Source organism: Populus trichocarpa, chromosome 4, assembly GCF_000002775.5.
Source record: "Populus trichocarpa isolate Nisqually-1 chromosome 4, P.trichocarpa_v4.1, whole genome shotgun sequence".
Taxonomy (NCBI): domain Eukaryota; kingdom Viridiplantae; phylum Streptophyta; class Magnoliopsida; order Malpighiales; family Salicaceae; genus Populus; species Populus trichocarpa.
The window spans coordinates 21726880-21751767 of NC_037288.2; the positions used below are offsets into that span (position 1 = coordinate 21726880).

General features: G+C 31.6%; 2 protein-coding genes across 8 annotated transcripts; both read left to right on the plus strand.

Annotated features, from left to right (window-relative positions):
* Positions 1–4638: 4638 nt before the first annotated feature.
* On the plus strand, positions 4639–5539 carry LOC18098197 (uncharacterized). Its single transcript, XM_024598938.2, has one exon. It carries the CDS (start codon positions 4727–4729, stop codon positions 5276–5278), a length of 552 nt encoding a protein of 183 aa, XP_024454706.1. The 5' UTR covers positions 4639–4726; the 3' UTR covers positions 5279–5539.
* A 5245-nt stretch (positions 5540–10784) lies between these two features.
* Positions 10785–22631, plus strand: LOC18098198 (vacuolar fusion protein MON1 homolog). 7 transcript variants are annotated; one of them, XM_024599873.2, is made up of 15 exons: positions 10785–11508; positions 16068–16147; positions 16278–16349; positions 16468–16507; positions 16960–17061; positions 17192–17313; positions 18606–18738; positions 18888–18979; positions 19318–19399; positions 19583–19647; positions 20456–20758; positions 20855–20946; positions 21398–21462; positions 21964–22075; positions 22445–22631. In XM_024599873.2, exons 1-14 carry the CDS (start codon positions 11077–11079, stop codon positions 22057–22059), a joined length of 1776 nt encoding a protein of 591 aa, XP_024455641.1. In that variant the 5' UTR covers positions 10785–11076; the 3' UTR covers positions 22060–22075; positions 22445–22631. The 7 variants fall into 7 exon arrangements, 4 of the variants coding, with proteins under 4 accessions (XP_024455641.1, XP_024455642.1, XP_024455643.1 ...); XM_024599874.2 differs by having other exon boundaries at positions 22453–22631; XR_002981487.2 differs by lacking the exon at positions 21398–21462.
* The last annotated feature ends 2257 nt before the right edge of the window (positions 22632–24888 follow it).

Sequence of the window (24888 nt, forward strand, 5' to 3'; positions counted from 1 at the left end):
GAGCTATGTAGATCTAATTACTTTTCTAAGTTAGACTTGATATCAGGATACCACCAGATCAAGATAAGATCGAAGAACATCCCAAAGATAACTTTCAAGACTTACAAAGGGCATTATAAGTTCTTGATCATGCTTTTTTGACTGACTAATGCCCTATCCATATTTCAAGCCTTAATAAATGATGTATTTAAATCCTTCCTTTAGGAATCTTTTTTATTTTATTTTTTTGATGACTTTTAGTTTACAATAAAATAGAAGATGATCATTTTGGTCACCTGAATGCCATCTAGGCTATTATCTATATACAAGTTATATGCAAAAATATTGAAATATAAGTTTGTTTGTAGAAAAGTAGTATATATGGACCATATAGTATTAGAGAAAGGGGTAAAAGTTTACCCAAAAAAGGTTGAGACCATGGTTTAATGGTCCAAGCCTAAAATTAAATATTTAAAGGGCTTTAGGGCTTAACTAGTTATTATAGGAGATTCATCAGGGACTGTGTATCCATAGCAAACCTATTAACTAGGTTTTTTAATAATGAAGCTTTTAATTGAGATGAGTTGGCTAATGAGTCCTTTATGAGCTTCAAAAGGGTAGTTCTTAGTTCGTTTTTGCAAGCCTTACTTAATTTCATTAAACCCTTTTATAGTTGAGTGTAACATTATCTATAATAGATAAAAATATCCTAAATAATAATGGAAAAATAATAAAAGAGTTCTAAATAAAATAGAAAAAAAAATCTTATATCAACTAGAAAACTAATACAACTCTTGAATAATAACTTTTGGACCTTATAAGAAGGCCTCATTGATATCCAATCACTATAAAATATTAACTATATATAAAACAGGGCCTCTGAAATCTTTTGGCAACATTTCAACATAATAAAATGGTTGGATTGAAAGTTATTTTTATCAATATAAAATTGTGCATTAGAAAAAATAAGTCCAATACTACCTCTAATGTCCTTCAATAATAAGAAAACATTCCTAATGAGAAAATCCACAAAACAAAAGGAAACACAAGTTGCTGACATGAAAAACCTTGCTAAAATAATCTCAATTGTTACCACCTATGTTTTCCTTGTAGAAAATAAATCCTTACTGAATAAGAAGTCCACAAATCATAAGGAAACAAATAGGAAAACTCGTACAACAACTTCTAGCCTGACTTCAAACACATTGTTATCTCTTGTCTTGATGAATTACTGGTCATATCTCATATCTCATATCAATTCTATCTCAACTAGAATTGCAACAAAGTTCCACGTATAGTTTCAAATATGACCCAAACAGTAAACAAATATTTAGTTTGATAAATTTACAACATGTTAACCCAATATACAGAATCAACCTAATCAATTCATTTTGGATCTTCTTAGTTTCAGACCTTGTAATAGACCCAATTGGTATCTCTAATAAATCTTTTAGTGATGCTTGTTGCATTGTATTAGAAAAAACTTTTATTTGCTTTTAATTAAATCTAATTTATTTTTAATTCAATAAGATTATATAATTTCATTCTTATTCAATTTTAAAACCAGCTATAAATTTCCAAATAAAAATATCAATTTCAGTCTTCAAGTATGTTTCTTTCTCTTTCCCAACTTTCTTTTTCATCAATAAGCAAATACTCATGTGCAGCTTAATTTCATTAAAAAAAAAAAAAACAAATACAACCCATTAAAACTCAGTTGTCAAGCATCGCCAAGACATAAACAAAAACTGAAATTTCTTATCTGTGAGGGTTTGTTTTAAGTCGTCGGATTATGTTACCTAAAAGAGTGGCATCAATTTGAAAAGCGCCACCTTCGTAAGGAGTGTCGATGGGATTAGGAATAGTTCTGGTTAATCAAGAACAAGTTTTGGACTTAGGATCCACTTTGACGCCAGAAGCTTCCATGTCTATGTCGTCTTCTTGAAGCCCCTTTTGAGCATGTCGATCATTCTTTTTCAACACACAAAATCGTAATAATACGAGAATAAAAGCTTGTGGCCTGAGTGAAGTCCATGGTGGTGACGACAGATGGTAGTTGTAGTGGATTGTCGTGGGGCTTGGCGATTGTCCATGATAAGGACCTCAGCACAGCCCCCCGGGCCCCCGCCATCCCTTCTTCCTCTCCCCTGCCATGAAAGTTCGATATTTTTTTTCTTTCTACCTTTTTCCTTCGACGAATGAAAAATGTTGCTTTGTTTCTATATTTCGAATCACCGTTTGAAAATGCGGTGAAACCGTACTGTATAAAAAATTTAAAAAAAATAAAAATTAATTTTTTTATATGTTTTGAATTGTTTTGATATGTTAATCTTAAAAATAATTTTAAAAATAAAATTATTTTGATGTATTTTAACATTAAAAACACTTTGAAAGCAACCGCAATCACACTCATAAACAGACACATACATTTTGATTTAAAGAGAGACATAATAGACTTGAGTTATAAATATACATTAATATCTTTATCTTTTAATTAAAATTTAAAATTAGTTTTGACTTGATATGTAAAATATAAATTTGTGAATGTGAAAAAGAAAATATTATCATGTTTATTTAAAGCTTAACATGTTTAAGTTAACTTTTTATTATTATTATTATTATTAGTGTATTTGTTTTTTTAAAAGAAACAAGTTTAATGCATTTTTGTTTTGGCATTGTTTGGGAACGCAGTTCAAACTATGTTCCCAAAAAATTCATTTTTTTTGTTAAAAATTAATTTTTTTATGTGTTTTGGACTATTTTGATGCGCTAATCTCAAAAATAATTTTTAAAAATATAAAAAATATTATTTTGATACATTTCGGCATAAAAATAAAGCAATCGTAACCACACTCTCAAACAATAGCATTTAACAAACTTGTTTACTGTGGTTCTCTCTTGATTTATTTTTGCTCTTCTTCGACTTAAAAACTAATGGTAATAAAAAATGAAAACAATTCATGATACTCAAGTTTAATAGGTGATATCCTTTTGAATCTATTTAAAAATAAATAAATTAAGAAAAAAAATCAAATTCAGGATCCATAAAAAATAATAAAAATATTATACTTAGACTTTCTCTTTTTTAATTATATCTATTTTTCATATAAAACAAGTATGAGTAGTTACTCTATAAATAATATAAAAATTTCTCGATAAAATATGGATAGAAAAACAAAATCCAAGTTAAAATTATAATAAAAATTGTAAAAAAATATGAAATCCATTTTTTATTACCTAAGGAATACTATTTACTTCGTAATAAAAGTGATTACAAACTGCTAAATAGATTAATTTAATATACCAAAAGAACTCATCTCTTTTTTTAAATAATTTAACTTATTACTCCATTTTCTGATAATTACCACAACTACAAGAAAAAAAACTACTTGTTCTGTGTAGAAGAAAATAATTATTGAAGTCATGAAAAAAAAATATTTTTTAAATAATTATGAATTGATGAGTACTTGTACTTATTATATAATAAGTCTTATCTTATTATTTGGTATTATAACTACAATGTTTCCAAATAACCATAATAAATGCACTATAATTATAATTATTTACTAAAGACCACTGTTGGATGAACAAATGAAAAGGGTTCTTAGTTTGCATCCCATTTTTATCAAAACTTTAATATAATCGAAAGAGGTTTATTAAAAAAAAAAAAACGACTCATTTCAGCTAATTTCTATAACTATGTAATTAAAATTAGAAATGTTCAATTAAACCCACCTAATTATTGAAAATTTGGGTACCTCAGCCCCAAAAGAGGTAGTTGCCAAATACAATGACTAATCACTAATCCGATGATAAATGAGGTCGGATTTAAACAAAATGCAGGTTCTGAATGTAAAATGCTAATACCTCAAACCTCATTGAAAAAACAGGAAATTGGCGATGCTTTATGGCGCTGTTTAGGTCCCTCAAATTAAAAAAAAAAATTAATTTTTTTTTATATTTTTCTATCATTTGATGTGTTGATCTTAAAAATAATTAATAAATTCATAAAAAATATATATTATTTTAATATATTTTTAAGTAAAAAATACTTTAAACCACAACCGTTATCATAATTCCAAACAAGACCTGTAACATGGTAGTTTCCTTAAAAGCATCGTCAACGAAAAAGTTAAAATAAAGAATTAAAAGAAAAAAACTAATTGAAATAAAGAGTTCAAATGAATTTTTTATCAAATAAAATTTATTTTTATATATCTATCAAAAATATTAAAATATATTATTTAAAAGATTTTTCATCAATTAAACTTTTTTCAATGTTTTTTTTAAACTAAAAGTATTAATATTAAATATACCAAAATAAAAATAATTTATTAAAATAATTTTTTTATTGGAGTGCAAAAACAAAAACTATATTTATATTGTTTAAGAAATGATATCAACAATTTAACTCTTGTGTTATTGAAAATAATATAAAACTAGTAGGGATATCCTGTAATTTTAGAGAGAAAAAAAAGATATAGAGAAGCATAGAAAATAAAAGAGATATCGTTTGGAAACTATTTTTTTATTAAAATTTCAATTATTATTTATATTACTATTAAAAATTAATTTTACAAAAATATTATTTTAATATATTTTTAAATAAAAAATAATTTAAAAAACATCTTATACTATAAAATATCTCTCTCTCTCTCTCTCTCTCTCTCCTCCCTGTCCATTATTCAACCAAGCTCTATAAAAGTAGATCAATATCCCCTAACCACAACTCCTCCATTCTTTCGAAATGGCCACCAGCAACAGCTATTTTGCCAGACAAAAGTACCGATTCCTTTCAACTGACCTCAACCACCATGCGCAACTCTCTCACGACTCACCCTTCGAACTCGACGAGTCCGACATCTACCACCACACCACTACTCTCTCTATCTCGCCCGACTTCCGCAAGCCAGTCCTCAGTCCGCGACTCGTCAAGAAGTCAACTTCCGCCGCTGCTGCCTGTAGACCGACAGATTCCAGGGAAAAAACAGGCGGAACACCATCGTCGCTGCCGGTGAATATACCGGACTGGTCGAGGATATTGAAGAACGAGTACCGAAGGGGATCTGACGTTGTTGATGATCGTGGTGATGTTGATGATGATGATGATGATGTGGACGGTGATGATTATTTTGATGGCGGAGTGAGGGTCCCACCTCACGAGTTATTGGTGAGGCAGATGGCTAGGTCAAGGATCGCATCCTTCTCGGTTCATGAAGGAATAGGGAGGACTTTGAAAGGGAGGGATCTTAGTAGGGTCAGAAATGCAATTTGGGAAAAAACTGGCTTCCAAGACTGAAAAGAGAGGGGAAAAAACAAATTTGAGGTCTTTTTGAGAAAATAACAACGGGGATTTTTCATTTTTACACAGAGAGAGAAAGGAATTTCTTACGTTAGAATACGTATGTGATAGATGGAATTGCTCCATTTTTGAATAGTCAATTGTAGTGTATTTTTTTTGGACGTCTTCGGTGTGGTAGTTTTTTTTTCCTGTCACGTGCTAACTTCTTCGAGATTGTACACGAAACTGGAATGAAGAATTGAGATGTTTTTTTGTTAAGGCAATTTTTTTGTGTTTAATTTTTATTTGAACATTTTGAAATATTTTCTTTTGGCCGGCGGGATGTTTATTTTCAGTGTTTCGTAAGTTGAAATTGCGGGGGGGAGGGAGCCGGGGACGATTTGGGAATATTTGGGGTTGGTGAGAAAACCGCAGGCAACCACGAACTGGTCCTTGTCTTCTAATATTATATTATATTATTATACAATAAATTTAAAAAAACAATGAAATATTAAGGTGTTTGTGAGCGTGGTTGTAATTATTTTTAAAAAATAATTGTAATTTCAGCCCATATGATCTCTTCCTACCAATGGTGGGGACTATGATTTCTAGCTCCAATCTATAGAGAAAGGGGTGGTACATCCTGCTAAATGGTCCATGCATCACCTCTCCCAACTAATAAGCTTGATGGCGCGTTGCAATCCAATTTATTCAAAACAAACAGCATAAAAGGGCAAAAAAGCCAAAACTTTTCAACCACTAATCTCCTTCTTTAAATAATGGTGACTTACATCCCTACCACCAGGTGAAAGAAGAGGAAATGATGCTTCCCATAGATTGGAGTGCCTCATCTCCTAATAGTTTAGCCAAACAACGCGGTGTAATCCAAGCCACCACTACCAACTTCTCTAGCATTGTTTCAACATTTCCACCCATTGTTTCAGCCTATATTAATCCACCTTATCCATTTGAAAAGGTTCATTTTGAACCTTAAATATTTTAGGAATGATTATTTTGGTTTATGGTTGATTTGAATAAATAATAATGATGAAATAGTTAGGTTTAAATATATTTTAAGATTGATTATATGTGTTTATATATATATATATATATATATGGATACTTTGAATTTGTTTTTGTGTTTTCTAACATAATGTATTTTATGGATGAATGTATATTGTAAATATATTCAATGTATTTTTAAGTCATTTTGGTTTTACATATTTAGGTAAAATCCTTCAAAGTTTATATCTTATTTATGTATGATGTTCACACTCATATATACATTTACATTGCGCTTTATAACTTGTTTATAAAATTCATAGAGGGTTCATGCATATTAAAAAACTCTTATGGGCAGACATTCTAAAACCCCTTTTAAAAACCTTTTTCCCTTTTTAAAACAATGCCAAAAATAAATGTTTTATTATTCACTCATAGTTTTTGAGATAGATAAACTCATAACAAGCTATTATTTTAAATGTTAATAAGGAGTAATACATCGGTCTCTCTTGTTTCCAAAACATATCTTCCTTTTAAATTTTAAACATTAAGGTTTGGTATCCATTAACGACACTTGTGTGTCAATCGGAGGTATTAACTTTCTTTGTAAGTCCTAAACATTTATGTCATTAGATCCTATCTCTAAATAGATAAACCTATAATGGTTACTACCTGGCTATTTAGGATTGGGCATAAGAATCTCATTCAACAAAAAATGTAAGTGAACCTTTGAACTATAGGATAAATGGACTTAAGGTCATTTTCCATAGGCCATTATTGTATAAACAAAATGTCCAGTGACAACTCCTCATAGGGTTTGGATCAGGTTCAATAAAGCCCAAAATTAATCCATCCAATTATTCATTGACATGGCTTGATAAACTATTAAGAGTCATAAGCTATGATCAATAGTAAATGGATGTAGATATGTCAATTTACCAAACAACTAGGAGTGATAAAAGTTACATTAACTTTAGAATGGATAAACTTAAACCTACTCAGGGTTTAACTCATTGCAGTATACTCGTTATCATCCATGTAGATAGACCACTAACATATTAAGCACAACAAACCATGAGAAATAAATAACAAATGACAATGCAACTTATTTTAGATAGGATGCTATAAGGTGATAATATATTTCCTTTAGCATAACTAGATTTTCATTCTTAGAAAAAAAGACGAGTCATAACGATGTTGAGTATAATAAGTAAGAAAGAAAATTGTACGATTTCAAGTCAATAAAATACTATCTTGAAGATTGTGTTCTAAAATATAAAAGAGTAAAACTTATGCCTTGTTTGTTTCCAGGAATTCATTTTTCCGGAAACCATTTTTCTCACTTTCCCATGTTTTGTAAGCATAAAAAAAATTGGTCAAAGGAAACTGAATTCGGTCAATGGAAAAAAAAAAGCCTTCTTGCCAGGAAAGTGTTTTCCTTAGAAAGGAAAACACTTTTCTTTTCTCAAAACGTGCACTGACCAGTAACGACTGTAAGGGATTAATTTGGTGGGGGCAGCGACTATGACTACCCATGTTGTTTCTATATGCAAATGTGTTTATTTTTTATTTTTATGGGTCAATCAAAATTTAGGGCAGATGAAAGTGTATATGGACAATTTATGTGGACTCCACTTAAAACATTTCTTCTTTGTTTAAATCGATTAAAGTTAAAATTAATCTAAATATAATAATGTTTGTTTAAAAGAAAACAAATATAAAGGGCAAAAAACAGATTTAAGGGTAATAACACTTGCTTTTTAAAATGTTTTTTTTAATATATTAAAATAATATTTTAAATATTTTTTAAAATTTATTTTTCATATCAGAACATCAAAACAATCTAAAAATACAAGAAAAATTAATTTGAAGTAAAAAATATCAATTTTGTTTTTTTAAAAATATTGACCTAAACAGACAATTAGATTCGTAAAAAATGACCAGCTTGAAATGAACCAATCTCTATGATTAATAAATTCAAATTAAAAGTTATTAGGTAAATTTAGTGATTAAATATTTATATTAAATATTTTTCATATATTAGATAAATTTGAAAAAAAAAATTAATTCATTAATACATTATTTTCCAGTTCATTTCCCATAACATAACCAAACACTGAAAAATATTTTCCAGTTTATTTTCCATAACACTACCAAACATCGGAAAGTAATTCACTTTCAGGAATTTACTTTTCAAGAAAACCACTTTAAAAAAAAACCACTTTCCTGCAAACAAACGGGACCTTAAAGTAGTCAAATCTTTTTATTTTTTTCCTCTATAATGGCAACATAGCTTAATATGACTGATGACAACCATGACTCACTCTATGCATATTATAAAATTTATTAAGGGGATCATTTATGTTAGACATACAAATAAATGATATCTGAATCTAGTTGGATATATAAACTTTGAGAAAAATAAAGTATGATCCAAAAAAAAAGCTAATTTGCAAAAGTACAAGAATCAGCTAAAGAATGTTAGAATCAGACTAATTGAGTGCGAGCTAGGGCTAGTTAACTTTTTGTATGATCTTTTTTTTTTTATGATTTTATGAAATAAATATTTTCATATAAGGGATAACAACTAGTTTTCTAAATTCTCTATAAATATTCATCATTCCTATGCATTTTTATAAAATCACCGTGGAGAGATGTAGAAAAAAGAACATCACCTAATGTTATAAAATATCATGAAAGAGAATAAAAGATCGAGCAATATTTAATAAAAAAACAACGATTGATTAAAATCTAAAACAAAATTAATTAATATTTTAAAAGGCGTGGGAAAACTATTGTAACTTTCTCACTCCTTTCACTTTCACATCTTTAATATATTATATTATCTTATATTGTATTGTATTGTATACTAAAAATTAAATGAAACGTTAAATTGTTTTTTTTTTAATTTTTTTTTGTTTTTTTAATGAATTTTTTTGTTTGATCCTGGGTTTGATGGGTTAATCTGGTTTGACGAGTTAACCTGGATTTTTTTTCTTTTTAATTAATTTTTTTCATTTAGTTTAGTTTGTTAATGTTAAATTTCTTTATATAAATCTTTTTTCTATTTAGTTATCACATTTTCATGACACGAATCTCAGGTTTGATGGGTTAACCTGATTTGACGAGTTAACCTAATTGATTCAATTTTTTTTTCTTTTTTCTCATTAGTTTTTTTTCTTTGTTTTTTTCTTTTTAATTAATCTATTTAATTATCACACTTTTATAACACGACCTTGCAGCCAGACCTACATCCAATGCTATTGGGTCTGGTATTGCAGTCAAACCCACTTAAACTTGGGTCATGCAAGTTTAATGTTATTATTAATATTATAAATATTACTCTTAGGTCAGACATTGCAGCCAAACCCAAGACTCTTGGGTATAGCTTTGCAGAAAGACCTAACACTTTTAAATCTTAATTGTTTTTGATATTTTTTATGCAAAACAAATTAACCCGTGGCATCGCGCGGGTCATGTAACTAGTAATTATGAAATGTTGTATAAAAAGAACACCCACTAATATAAAAGGGTTATGATTAGAAAAAGAAATTCAAAGGTATCTAATAAAAAACATTTCAAATTATTTTATAGTCAATCTATTTAAAAGGAACAAAGTGTAAAATGTAGAAAAAAAGAAAAAAAAAACAAAACAGGCCAAGGGCGTATGGGCCTGAGTGCCTTACCCATAAAAAAAGGTATGATCAATGCGTCAAATCACTTAATTTTTTTTATATTAAAGGAAAGATGACGCGTCGTCTACAACACTAAAATCCGATTACTAGAGGGTCGTCAAAAAATCATGGCATGGTTATTTCATGCCTAAAATTTTGATTTTCAATTTATTTTTATTCAAAACACCTAAAAACATCATAAAAACCTTGATAAACTCATTTATGACCTTAAATAACCTTAAAATTAGTTCAAAAACCCAAACTAAATTCAAATAAAAAAACTTTCTCGAGCTCGAATCTACCATTTTAAGCAGTATCAATGCCAAAAAACATCCTAGTGGAACTCCCTTCATCTAACAAAACTTTTAGATACAAAAACTGACTTGTTTTATAGTCTAAATCAGTGTTAGTCGAGACTTTCTCTCTATTATTGCAATCTAGTAACTTCTTTTTTCATCTCTTAAACCAAAAATAAAAAAATAAAAAATGAAGTTTCAAGCAAAAATAAAATTTTCAAAATGTAAAGGGATAAAAAATTTATTATTTAAAAAGATTAACTATGAAAGTGACTTTTCATGTCAATTTTTTGAACAACTACTTATTTTCTCCATCTTTTTTATTTTGATTCACTATTATTAAATCTTGCCATATTTCACCAAATTCACTTAAATTGGCTATCAAATTAGTACTACAAGGATAAAAAAAAAAAAAACTAGAGTTGAAAAAAACAGAGCATTATTTGCATTCCACGTTAACCCGTGATCTTCCTATCAGAGCTTTTCTATGGTTACATAGTTTATAAGATTACAATAATGCCCTTTTTTGGTATTTATCAGAGAATGATCATACCCGTTCAGGGTGGAGAAGACCCGAGACAAATAATGTTGGATCCAAGTAATCCACCTACTGGTCCCTCTCTCGCGCACCAACGACACTGAATTGCAGAGACATTGAATCAAACCAAAAAAAAGAAAGAAAGACTGGTAGAGGAGCTCAGCTACCAAACAATCCACACACCCATAAAGAAAAAAATAAAAATCCCTCTCCAGTCTCCTCTTCCTCTTTGGGCAAACAAATATATTTTCTTGTCAAATCCCCAAGTTTAACTAAAGCCAACTCGCAATTACTGAAATTCCAAATATGTCCTCATCCGATTCCAGCTCCTCTTACGCTGACGATCCCAGCCCTAACCCTTTTGATAACCAATTCAAATCCCTAAAACTCGAACAAGGATCCGATAGCACCATCATACAAAAGGACGACGCTATAGCACAGGAAGAAGGAGAGCACGAATCGCTGAGTGAAAACAGCAATAATCACCAAGAAACGAGCCATGATCAAGATGACAGAATTGACGGTGGCGACGTCACCAGTGTTGTGTGGAGGCGGACGAACTCTGAGGTAGAAGTGGACGGGCCTTCCAGCCCTAGCAGCAGTGGATACGCTGGCGAGAGAGGGAGCAGTGGCGCTAGTGATGATGATGATATACACGAGGTTGCAAATGATGGTGGTATCGATGGGGTTTTTGATTCACAAGCTGCCTGGTTGCCTGGTAAACGACATGTCAATGAGGTACTCTTTTGGTTTTTTATTCTTTGCATTAATAACTGATGATAATGTGAATTTGAATTTATGATAGCTGAATTTTAACAGATTGAACTTTGCTTCAGTTCCACGCCTTCAACTGCTAGAATTTCTAAAATTTGATTTGTGAATCTGTTGAAAAAAGAAAAATTAGTTATGGGAATTGCCAGTTTTTGATATCGAGTATAAGTTTTGTTTTCTATGCATAAGTATGCACTGGCATTGTGGTTAACAGAGTCTCATAATAAGACTACGGGTCTTTGTTTCTTGACCTCTTTGCATGGCCTGTGTGGATGCAAAAAATTTAGTCTCCGTTAGGGATGAATATTTTTTTACTTTTAGGTAGATTTTTCAGGCAATGGTGCTGGCTGCTGGGTGACCTTTGCTTTGCTTTTTGTTCGTTTTTACATTTCTAGCTATGGGAAAAAGCATCATAGATACTTTTAAATCTTGGTGATGACATGTAGACCAAAAATCAGTTTTGCGGCCTTTCTTTTTACAAGTCAATTTTGTAAAAAAAAATATCTCCTTCAAAATATATGTTTTTGCTTGCTTTGCTTAAGATAACAGAAGATTTTATTCAGGAAAAAAAGAAAATGTGCAAAGTAGTTTTTGCTTAAGTTGTTTGCCAAACTTGACTGAGTTTGTTCAGCAATTTTCTTTAAAATGCATGCGTTTGAAACCATGTAACCTAAATTTGAGGATTCTCTTGTGTTTTAAAATAGTGGGAATATGTTCTAATAGAAGAAGAAATAGAACAGGAACCAAGGGTCACTGAATTTCACTCACCATTGTGATGCAGGACAGCCTAGGGGGCTATTCTGGATCTGAAATTTAGGGCTGTTTTAGAGGCTGTAAATAGTGATCTTTTGATGGTTAATAACTATAGGATTGAATGGACCTAAACGTGTGTATTTTTAGGAATTCAATGGAGGTTGTTTGATGATTGGAACATAGGACTTAAGTTGCTGAAAATTGTAGAAACTATTAGTCATGCAAATGGTTCATCTTTTTTTGTGGAAAATATTTTCCTATATTAAGAACATTTTTTCCTGCAAAATGAGTTATTTTCTATTGTTTGGATGTATTAAGGAAAATATTATTTTCATTAATGGTAGTAAGATGGGAAAAGCTATGATGCTCGTGATAGAAATAGTGATGATAGTGGTGGTAGTTATGATGGTAGCATTTGTTGTGGTGGTTGTCGTAGTAATAGTATTGGTGGTGGTTGTACGATAGTGGTTGTTGTGGTAGTGGTGATGTTGGTGGTGGACATGGAGATGGTGATAGCGACAATGACAACGACAACGACAACGACGATGACTAGTGGTTGTGGTTGGTGGTGTGGCCTGCGATGGTGGGGTGGGGTGGTGGTGCAAGTGGTTAAGTGATGTGTATTATAGGTTAGTAGTACCAAGAAAATATTTTTCCTTACTTCACGAGGTTAAATTTTTTTCTTCATACTAGAATTATTGATCTGTTGACTTATTTTTTAATTTTGTTTCGCTTTGGAAATTGGAGGAAAACTTTTATTCGTCACAAATATACTGTAATAGGGTTTCTAGGAGTTACACCTAGAGGATAGAAAAACGTAAGCTTCACACCTAAGGTTCTTAGGAGGCACGCCAATCAAAATTAAAGTGCTGTAATTTTATTCTTCAACTGTGATTAAGAAATTGATTGCATAACCATTATATAAACATGCAACTACTCCTAATCCAACAAGGTAAAATATCATCAAGAACAAAATTGGGATTGCGATCAAATTCTGCAAATGCTACGTCATCAAGCGATCTCCGTCTAATTTATTTAGTGTCATTGAATAATGTTTAACACTAGTTTTTTGAATAAAACACAATTAAAAATAAAAAATAAATTTTTGTTTTTATTATTTTACTGGGTCGGACCCGGTTCAATGCATTTTTAGCTTTGGACCGGACCCGGTCCGACCGGCAAGTGAATAGTGGAGCATGCCTCCACTGTTCACTGAACAATGTAGCCATGATCCACTGTTCACGTGGACAGTGGAGCATGGCTACATTGTTCAGTGATTTCTCCGTGCGCAAGAAGCAGCTGGTGAGGTTCACCCGCAACCACAGTTTTTCTTGTTTGGTTAAGTAAGAAACACAATCTTTTTGGTAGGACCCACCATTTATTAAGGTTGTGCCGCAGGTTTACCACAAGCTGTATTTTGCTGCTTCTTGCGCGCGGAGAAATCACTGAACAGTGGAGGCATGCTCCACTGTTCACGTGCCGGCTGGACCGGGTCCGGTCCAAAGCTAAAAATACATTGAACCGGGTCCGACCCAGTAAAATAAAATAAAATAAAAATATTTTTTATTTTTAATTGTGTTTTATTCGAAAAACTAGTGTTAAACATTATTCAATGACACTACATAAATTAGACGGAGATCGCTTGATGACGTAGCATTTGCAGAATTTGATCGCAATCCTAATTTTGTTCCGAATTATATTTTACTTGATGTTGTTGAGTTCTTAATAAACCAAGAAAACTGTAGTCATTGTTGGATGTATTTCATACGTGATGGAATTGTAGATAGTTTAATGGAACAATAAAAAATATTTTATATAAAGTATTATTTATTTCATGATGTAATAACAATAGTTAAATCTACAATATTTAAATTAAAAACCATCAATATATATATATATATATATATATATATTAATTATTTTATAACCTCAATTTGAAAAGCAATTTTTTAACCAAACGCATTAAACTACTTTTTGTTCAACCTCAAATTCAACCACAGTTTTAACCAAACATATATAAATACCAAACCAACCTCAACTAAAAGTACTTTTTATAAAAAAACTTTTTTCAAAGCACAACCACAACAGCTACCGCAGTACCAAACACACTAATACCACCAAATTTATAGACAACTTAATATAATTTTTTTTTATTTTACAATACTCCCCTTCAAGTTGACTTGAAGATATCTTCCATTGTCAGTTTGCTGATTAAGTTGTCAAATTGTTTCTTGTGAAGTCCCTTTGTAAGTATATCAACAACTTGCTTGGTGGTTGGAACATATGACATGCAAATCATTCCACTGCCAATTTTTTTTTTGATAAAGTGCTTGTTAACTTCCACATGCTTTGTTCTATCATGAAAAACCGAATTATGAGCAATTGAGATGGCTACCTTATTCTTAGAGTGTGATGAGTTAAGAATCTTCAAGTCTTCTAAAAACCTTTTAATCCATATAATTTTACAAATCCTATGTGCAATTGCTCTAAACTTAGCTTTTACACTACTCCTTGCCACAACACTTTGTTTTTTGATTTGCCAAGTAACTAAATTCCCTCCAACATAGATGCAATAACCAAAATTTGATATTCTATCAGTTGCACCTCCAGTCAAATTTGTGTCAGTGTATACTTCTAAATGTAAATGTTCATGTTTCTTAAACAACAGACCTCAAGATTCTATTAACGACATCAAAGTAATGCATGAATTGGCTGACCATACTTACTACAAAGGCTATATCCGGGTGTGTAGGGGCCAAATAAATTAATATGCCATAAGTCTTTAGTATTGCTCTCGGTTCACCACTTTTTTAGTTTTGGCAGGATGGAGCTTCAAGTTGGCTTCAATTGGTGTTTTAACTGCTTTGCATCCCAACAACTAAATTAAGTAGATATTTATGTTGATCGACAAATATACTTTTCTTAGATCTAGCAAATTCCATTCCAAGAAAATATTTTAAAGCACCCAAATCCCTGATCTCAAAATTATCAACAAGTTTCTTCTCAAGTCTTTTTAGCTTGACATTGTCATCACCTGTCAGGAATATGTCATCCATATAAACAATCAATATAGCAATTTTACCTGTTTTTGAATGTTTATAAAACATGGTATGATCTGCTTGACTTTGACATAACCATGATGTTGTATAGCCTTTCCAAAGTGCTTAAACCATGCTCTAGGAGATTGCTTGGGGCCATATAAAGACTTTTTTAGTCTGCAGGCTTTATGTATGTTAATTCCCTCTTCAAACCTTGGTGGTATGCTCATAAAGACTTCCTCTTCCAAGTCTTCATTAAGAAAAGCATTTTTAATGTCCAATTGATGTAAGAGCCAGTTGAAGTTGAAATTCACTGCTAAGGATAATAACACCCAAATTTAGTTTATTTTGATTACTAGAGCAAATGTATCTTGATAGTCAATGGCATTTGTTTGTGTTAATATTTTTGCTACAAGCCTTACCTTGTACCTTTATATGCTTCCATTAGTTTTGCATTTAATCGTAAACATCCTTTTGCACCCTACTTTCTTATTTTTCCTTGGCAAGTCAACGGCTTCCCAAGTGCCATTTTTGTTTGGAGCATTCATTTCTTCCATGACTAATAACTTCTAATTCAGATTACCTAGAGCTTCTTGAATATTCGCATCGATCAATGGTTAAGCATATTTCAGAATTTTCAACCATGTATGCTTACTGTTTTTACCTACCATTGTACATGATAAAAAGAGGACTTGTGCAATATTACATCCTGTTTGATTAATAAATGAAGTGCAGGATGATGCTTCCATATCATGGAGGAAAAGGAAGAAGCATTTTTTTATGTTGAGTCATTCTGGAAAACCAATATATTCCAGGTTTGTTCCAAATGTTCACATCAGGAAGTACACAATTCTTATTCATAGTGATGCAAACAACAATAGTGTAATCTATCACCTTTTGTTTCAATGTTTGCTTTCCTGATCAAATTCTCTTATTTACCTCCAGATATGGAGATGAACACAAGCTAGCAGGATTTTCAGCTACACTGCAGGCCATAATTTCATTCGTGGAGAATGGGTACATGGATGAACTTGTGAACTCTCATTTTTTTCCATGAACATCCTTTGAATTGCTATTAATCTGAAGTCCATTCTATTGAGGACTTTAATAGATTTATTCATTATTTGCCTTTCAGGGGGGATCGTATCAAATTGGTTAGGGCAGGAAAACACCAGGTTTGTTTATATTTTATCATATGGCCTTAAAAAAATATTCTTATTCTTCATGTTCTAATCAATCCTTTGTTCTTTGCGACCTGGATTATAAAGTAGCACAATTTTTGTTCTCCTGTTATTTTAATTTGGGTAAGCTCATTCAATTTTTTTTTCAATTATTAAGAAAAATAAAAGAATAGCCCCTTAATTTTAGGAGATGATTTCAAATAGCTCCAAGTTAAGATGTTACTTCAAGGTTTTCATAGCAGTTTCTACAATCATGCTGGTGTTTTGTGGAAGTATCTTCTCGAAGCTCATTGGTTAGTGAAAAAATGAAGAGGATCTAATGCAAACAAACCTATTTTATTACTTTCATCTTCCTTTTGGAGTAATAGGATTTCTAATTAGGAGCATGAGAGAGATCTACTGAATTGACCGACTTGCAAACTCTGAATGTTTCTTTTTGGGTTCAGGTGGTTTTTCTCGTGAAAGGACCAATTTACCTGGTTTGCATCAGCTGCACGGAAGAGCCATATGAATCGTTGAAGGGGCAATTAGAACTTATTTATGGTCAGGTAGCAATTAATTCCACTACTTCACTTTTCTATGTGTTACCTTTTTTATTATTTTCTGACATTTTCTTAAATAGATCAAAAACTCTCATGATCTTCATATTTTCTCATGTTTTCCTCTAAATGGATGCAGATGATACTCATTTTAACAAAGTCAGTAAATAGATGTTTTGAGAAAAATCCGAAGTTTGATATGACGCCATTGCTTGGAGGAACAGATGTTGTCTTCTCATCTCTCATCCATTCATTAAGTTGGTTCGTTCTCTACTCTTTCCGCATGGCTCCTTTTGCTGGTGTTGGAAAATAAAAAAATATCTCTGCTTCAGGTGGTTGGAGTACTTTTTTTCCTTGGCTTGTTGATTTTGCGAGGGCCTATCTCATAGATGCAAATTTATTAATTAAGACTTCTCTACTTTAAACCCCATAACCTAAAGAAAAAACACATTGTTATACATTTTAATGAACAACATGACAAAAATGCAAATCATTCTCTTGTACTTTGTAATACAAGAAATGTGATAAAGACAAAATATCAACCTTATAAAACTAGTATATATTATACCTACCTAAAAAACTTTGTTAATAAGAACTAAGTTTGCTAAGTTTAAATAACCTATACTCAAAAGGTATGATTTGTACTTGTTTTGTTCTTTATACTATATCGAGAAATTCTAATATCTATTAATTATTACCATTAAGTAGCTAACAACGAGATTCAGTGGCCAACTGCATGGATTGGTAAGTGCTAGGGATGACAATATGTGCCTATGGGTTGGGTTTTTAATATATCTATATCCACATCTGGAACCAAGACCAATATCAATACCCCACCCACCCATTACCCAAAATGTAAGGAAATCGGATATCCATACCTAACTCATCGGATTTCAAATACCCATTACCCCAGCACTATTTATTATCTAATATGAAAATAAAAAGTGTGTGTATATATATATATTCGGGGTGTGTGTTGTATGGTAAAACTGCAAATATCTTTTACATATGTATGCCAATATATTTCAGGTCAGATTTGGATTGGGTTTCAAGTTAGTTTTTAGCAATATTCATACCCTATCAATTACCTAACAAGTATGAATTTTGGGTATCCATGTCTGATATGAAACAACAGCTATCCTAAAAGAAAACACCCATTTAAGTCGGTTCAGGTGGATTTCCATCGGGTTCGGTTGCCATCCCTGGTTTGAGCATTCTTAGTTGAACTATCCTCTCTATTTTAGTTTGACAATTTTGTTATATGTAAACTATGATAGAGGTTCTGTTCACCATTAGTTTTCCCTGGTCATATTTCTTGAGGTTCTCTGATTTCTCTTGTTATTGACCATCAGTGAGTTGAAATTCTTGTGCACCTTTTCTTCCCCTTTACAAGATTGTAATTGTCTGATATTTTCTTATTTTTTCTATTGATGAATTATTTAACTGATGTTTTCATTTCCTCTTGTTGTTAAATGAGATACGAAGCGCACGTCTTTATACCTCTATTTAAAATTGGAGGGTGCTGATGGGGTTTTTGTTGTTTCTCTTGTCAGGAATCCAGCAACTTTTCTTCATGCATACACTTGTCTTCCCCTTGCTTATGCAACGAGGCAAGCTGCAGGTGCTATATTGCAAGATGTTGCTGATTCTGGTGTCCTCTTTGCAATATTAATGTGCAAACACAAAGTTAATACCTTCTCTTTTCCCCCATTGTTCTTGTTTTCCCCCCTTTTTTTGGCTTTTAGAAACATCAATCTCTAAAAAACTGCATTTATTTTCCAGTTTGAAATTCCTTTAGATGCTACAGCTGTTTATGACTTGGGGCTTAATTTCAGGTCGTTAGTCTTGTTGGTGCTCAAAAAGCTTCTCTTCATCCTGATGACATGCTGTTACTTTCCAACTTTATAATGTCTTCTGAATCATTTAGGCAAGTAAAATTGACTTCCAGTGGACTTTTGTTGTTTCATAGTCCTCTCATTGTTGAGAAATCCTTTAGTTAATACATTGTCTTGCAAGTTCCAACTTTGCTAGGCTATTCTCATTTTCATTGCCATTACAAATGTGCTCTATGTCCCGATGGATGATTTAGCTTAATACTGCATAATTTTTTTTTAGTAGAACTTAGAAAATGCAAGAGTCACCGCAAAAAAAAAAAGGCATAGTTATCTTCTCCATTAATGCTTGTTATTGTTGTCTTAACCTAAAGATGGAATTTCTGAATTCTCTTTTGAAACTGTGGCCTGACATTCTTTTGACTTTATGCAGGACATCTGAATCTTTCTCGCCAATTTGCCTGCCAAGATATAATCCAATGGCCTTTTTGTATGCTTATGTCCATTATCTTGAAGTGAGTGAAACATGGTTTAGCTGCATTTCTGTTTGAGCAAATTCATCATACTCTTGTTTTTCTGGACAGTGATTGTAGAAGACAATCGATGACTGCAATTGTTTGATCCACATTAATAGTGTTTTTATAGTCCTAATTGTATAGCAATTGATGGGAATTGACATGAACTTAATTTTGTTGTAGGTTGACACATACTTGATGCTGCTTACCACTAGTTCAGGTGCCTTTTATCATCTTAAGGATTGCAGGTAAGATGATTGCCAATTTACTCAATGACTTGTCTATTTTTGTATTGAGAGAAGTGGAGGGGACCTTATTCTGGTATCTGAGTCATGAGAATTGTTGAGAACAGGAAAAAATGATAGATTGTTCGTCTCCCAAAGAGGAAATATATGGAGATGCGTGTTTGCTAACTTTTTGTTTTTTTTGTTTCACATGATCAAAATCTATGTGATATAGAATAATAGCCTAAAATGTAACTTTCTTTTGGACAAGAAAAGTCAACTGATGCATCTTTCAATAAATTCCCAAAGCATCAACTTAAGGGATAACCAGAGCAGCTTCTTATTGTCTCCTAATGACTGAACCTTTATAATATATATTTTCATCATAAATTACACGTTTGGATTTACTTGTACTAAAATAAATAAAAATAATTTTGGCTAAGATTTTTTAGTTAATACTAGCTGAAAAGCACATTGCTCATGCTCATTGCAAGTAGAGCCTTAAAATAAGGAAACAAATAATCCCACTAGTGTCAAGTCATTACTATTGTCATCACTTGTTTTAATTTTCTTATCATAGAAATTATGTTGAGATCAATAAAATTTTGCTTCTTATTCATAACTTCATATTTCCAACAATGTTAGGAAATTATTTTATGGGGCATGGAAGGGGTAGAGAATTCGAAATTACCTTGCATTTTCTATTTGAATTTCAGTATGCAATCGGTTTTTCTTCCCCATATGCTTTTTAATGAAATGAGCGAATGGTTCTTTTTATTTCTCTTCCATTCTATTTGGGACTCAAAAATTTAAAATTTGACAAATTTTATAGGATTCGTATTGAAATGGTTCTTCTGAAGTCGAATGTTCTTAGCGAAGTTCAGAGATCCATGCTGGATGGTGGGATACATGTTGAGGATTTGCCTGGCGATCCATTTCCTCGTTCTGGATCTGTTTCTCCTCGTTTAGGGCAGCATCAACAGCCAACCGATTCTCCTGAGAGATTCAGGGAACCATCTGTTGGGATTGGTGGTCCTGCTGGACTTTGGCATTTCATATATCGCAGCATCTATCTGGATCAATACATATCTTCTGAGTTTTCAGCACCAATTAATAGTCCAGGACAGCAGAAAAGGTAAAGCTGTGGAACCTTGGGGCCTTTTAGAGGTGAGCACTATTCGAAAATTCCGAGTTACCCGAATTAGTTTAAAACTAAAATCCTGTTTTGCAGATTGTACAGAGCTTACCAGAAACTGTATGTTTCGATGCACGATAATGGAAATGAGCCCCACAAAACTCAGTTTAGAAGAGATGAAAACTATGGTAAATTATTTTTTTAAAATTTCGATCATATCAAATAATCACAAAGTACAAAATTTCAATGTGTATTTAAATGCTCCATAGTTTATGAAGCCATGGAAGATCCATTAGTAAGCATTTCTCTGTACTAAGCTCAGATGAAGAATATGTTTCCTCATCTTGTTAGACTTGCTTGTGTATATGCATTTTGCATAGATATTCTTTCAAGTTGGCAGTGGCTGTAGATTTATGGGCCAAGACATTTATTATAGCGCACATAACTTAGAATTGAAAAAATAATGCTACGTATCTTGCAAAGTTAAGTTTTATTGTTGTTCTGTTTGTTATTTTGTTAAGCAAACCTCATTTGTCACTATCTGGAATTCTACACCATAATCATGCTCCTTGATGTTTGTTTCAATTTTTACTTGTTTAAAATACTTTCATGGTGAAATTGTGTCTATTTGTGTGACAGTTCTTCTCTGTTGGGTCACCCCGGATTTTGAACTTTATGCGGCATTCGATCCACTTGCAGACAAGGTTTGACATTTGCTGAAGTTCTTGGCTTTTGCGTTCTAAAAATGAAGTGAATAAACCATCATGTTCATCGAGGCAAGAAACCTTAGGCCCATGCAGCCACATAGCTAAGGCTAGCTTTATAAGCTGCTATCAAACAAGATTTTTCTTGGGCATATCAGATAACCTTCTGGGATCATTAATTGTGAAAGGCTAAAGGCCGAGCTTATTATTATTTTGACGTCTTCTTTTGATGTCCTCATAGTGTGGAGGGTGACCTATTCTCCAACTCCAAATAAATTGCGTATTCTCTTTTTATCACTAATATATATTCTTGTTTCATAAAAAATATTCAATATACTCTATCTCAATTATGTTGCCTTCTCATTTGATGAGACTAAATCTTTCTGCTGGCTGCGCTTCGTAAAATTACTCTACAAATGGATTGCATGATCGTTCTTGGTATCTTTTTGGCAAATAGTTTAGATGTGATGCTGAACTTCTTTTATTGTATTCAATTTGCAGGGTTTGGCAATAAAGACTTGCAACAGGGTCTGTCAATGGGTGAAAGATGTTGAAAATGAGATTTTTTTGCTGGGAGCAAGCCCCTTTTCATGGTGATATCGCAACAAAGCATGTATGTATACTAGGGTAGGGTTTGTTTATTCAATGAAATCCACATTTAGTTTTTTCAATCTCGCGCTAATTTAAGCGTGCCAATAGTTTGCCAACAATTTTTTTTTTTTAAAAAAAAAAACTTTTTATAGGTTTGCTTGCATCCAATCGTAGAGTAGTCATTGCAATATTTATTAGATTTTGTTCACGGCAACTCGTGCAATATTAATTTTGATTTATTATTAAACTGGGTGCAAGTTGGGAAGCCAAAACTTCCTCTCTTCTTCTTGCAGCGTAGGCTTCCAAGCATTGTTTTCTTTGTTCTTGTTCTACGAAGGAGATTAATTGTGAACGTTATATTTGCTTTGCCCGGCTTTCTGATGATTGCTAGGTTTGCAGAACATGCGCGGATTGTAGCATAAAACTGCTATGATTGGGACTTGGGAACCTTATGGCCCGTCAATCTTCCCGCGTGCTGTTGGCATGGACAGTTTATTTTTTTCATAAATAATGCTAATTTATGATAAATGAGAGCAAAAATTAAATTAGAGCAATAAATATTTCCGACATTTTTCCTAGTTTTATTTATCAATAATTAGAGCAATGCACCCTTTCAGTTTAGTTTTAAACTTTAAACTGGCACATGCTATATCACCTGTCGTGTCAGAGTTTTTTTAATGTAAAAAAAAAGATATTCAGAAAATGATAAATTGAGTCAACCCTGAATAAAGTTAAGCTGTGTTAACTTAATTAATCCATGACATGGGATAAACCTAAAAAAAAAAGTGAAAAAAAAATCATAAAACTCATGGCTCAATAAATGATGAAATTTTAAAAAAAATCAATTATAAAAAAAATCATAACTCAATTTTGGTTCACTTGACTAACCCATGATCCGAGTATTGATATCGGGATAAAAAAATAAATTTTAAAAAAAATATAGAAAAAAGATCGAAGTTAAATATAAAAAAACATAGAAAAAAATCCTAAGTTAATTTGATTAACTCGTGACTCGTGATATGAGAATCAAATCTGGTATAAAAATCACGAAGCAAAATTTCTAATCATCAAAATTAAAAAATAAAATAAATAAAAATCAAAACAATGAGGATCAAATCTAGTATAAAAACTAAATAAAAGAAAATAATTAAGGATTAAATTGAAAAATAAAATAAATTAAGAAAAAAGAAATGTTGGATATAAAAATTAAATCAAATAAAATATTGAAGGAAAAAATTGAAAATAAATCAAGAAAATAATAAGAAAACAGTAATCAAAAGACTGAGAACCAAAATAGATACAAAAATTAAATTAAATGTTTAGGGATGAAATTGAAAAATAAATAAACTATAAAAAATATTAATAACATAACAAATAGTAATTAAAAGAATGAGAACCAAATTGGATAAAAAAAAAACAAATGAAATGAAACTTGTGTTTTTCCAAGGAGAAAAGAGAGGAAATAGAGAGGAAAAGAAAAAAGTTCATTTGAGCCACACCATCAGTCCACCGTCAACACGCGCCCATCCATTGACAAGCCCTTGGTGTGCCGCTCCAAACGTCGTCATGGAAGGCGATGTTTGGCCACTGAAGGAGCCCACGTGTCGTCAAAGGGCGTATGCTCCTTCCACTCGTTGGTGCATGCATTGCACACGTCATTAATTTTTTTGTTCTCTCTTTTGTTTTTTTTTTAAGACCAAACTGACCTCTATTCAACTTGACAATAACAAAAAAAACCAGGAGAAAAAGACCGAAAAGCTCCTAGACAATAATTATAGGATTTTTTTTCTTGAAGGGTAAAATAGTATTGTGCTTTTGAAATTAAAAATTCAAAAATTCCCCTACACGAAAGTCATTTAAATTTTGCTTTTGAGGGTATTTGAGTCCTTACACTGCAAACAAAAAGTAAAAATACTGATTTGTTCCATTCATTCTTGTAATGACAAATATATCTCATGAAAAAGACCATACTACCTCCCAAATCAAGTTATTCAGTTTTGTTAATGAACGGCAAAATCATCAATTTATTGTGCAAGTTCACAATGAACTATGAGGGAGTCACAATAAAACATTAATGAAGTTTAGTTTTTTTTTTTTAATTTACCCCTCAGTATTTTCTTCTCTCTTTTTTCTCCCATAATTTATTTTCTGTTAGTTTACTAGTTTAACTTCATCATTTTTGTTTTTCTTAAGAAAACATTTATATGCTAGTTAGAGGTTTTTACTATGTGATATTCTAAACCATTACCTAAGAACCTGAACTTGAACATGAAAATCATGTTAAACACTTTTGTAAACATGAATATGAACTTGAAAAATTAAAAACCTACAAATTCAGTTAACCTAGATTAAGGTTCAATTTTTTGGTTATAGTTAACCTTTTTTTAAGGGTGAGCAAAAAAACCAAAAAACTGATTAAACCGAGAAAACTGATTAAACCGAGAAAACCGGAAAAAAAATAATCAAAAAAACCAAATCGTGAAAAAAAAACCGATTAGAATTTTCAAAAAAACCGACCGGTTCGGTCGGTTTCAATTTTACAAGTCTGAAACTGAAAAAACTGAACCGAACCCAAACTGAAAAAAACAAAAAAAAAACGAGCCAAACCTAGCCAAAACCAAGCTAAACTGGAAAAAAATCGAGCCAAAACCGAGCCAAACAAAAAAAACCAAACCAAACCAGTTTGAACCGGTTTTTGTTCTAAAAAACCAAACCGAACCGAACCAAAACCAGTCGGTTTGAATCGGTTTTGGTTTTTTAAAAAAATAATAATTTTGATTTGGTTACTTTTTGTTTTTATAAAAACCAAACCAAACCGAAAATAATCACCCCTAC

What these genes read in the sequence shown, in the direction of transcription:
- LOC18098197 (XM_024598938.2), top strand. Translation starts at nt 4,727, where the DNA reads ATGGCCACCAGCAACAGCTATTTTGCCAGACAAAAGTACCGATTCCTT.
- LOC18098198 (XM_024599873.2), top strand. Translation starts at nt 11,077, where the DNA reads ATGTCCTCATCCGATTCCAGCTCCTCTTACGCTGACGATCCCAGCCCT. An exon ending in TATTAATGTGCAAACACAAA is followed by an intron (nt 18,739 to 18,887) that starts GTTAATACCTTC and finishes GCTTAATTTCAG; the next exon opens with GTCGTTAGTCTTGTTGGTGC. An exon ending in TATCATCTTAAGGATTGCAG is followed by an intron (nt 19,648 to 20,455) that starts GTAAGATGATTG and finishes CAAATTTTATAG; the next exon opens with GATTCGTATTGAAATGGTTC.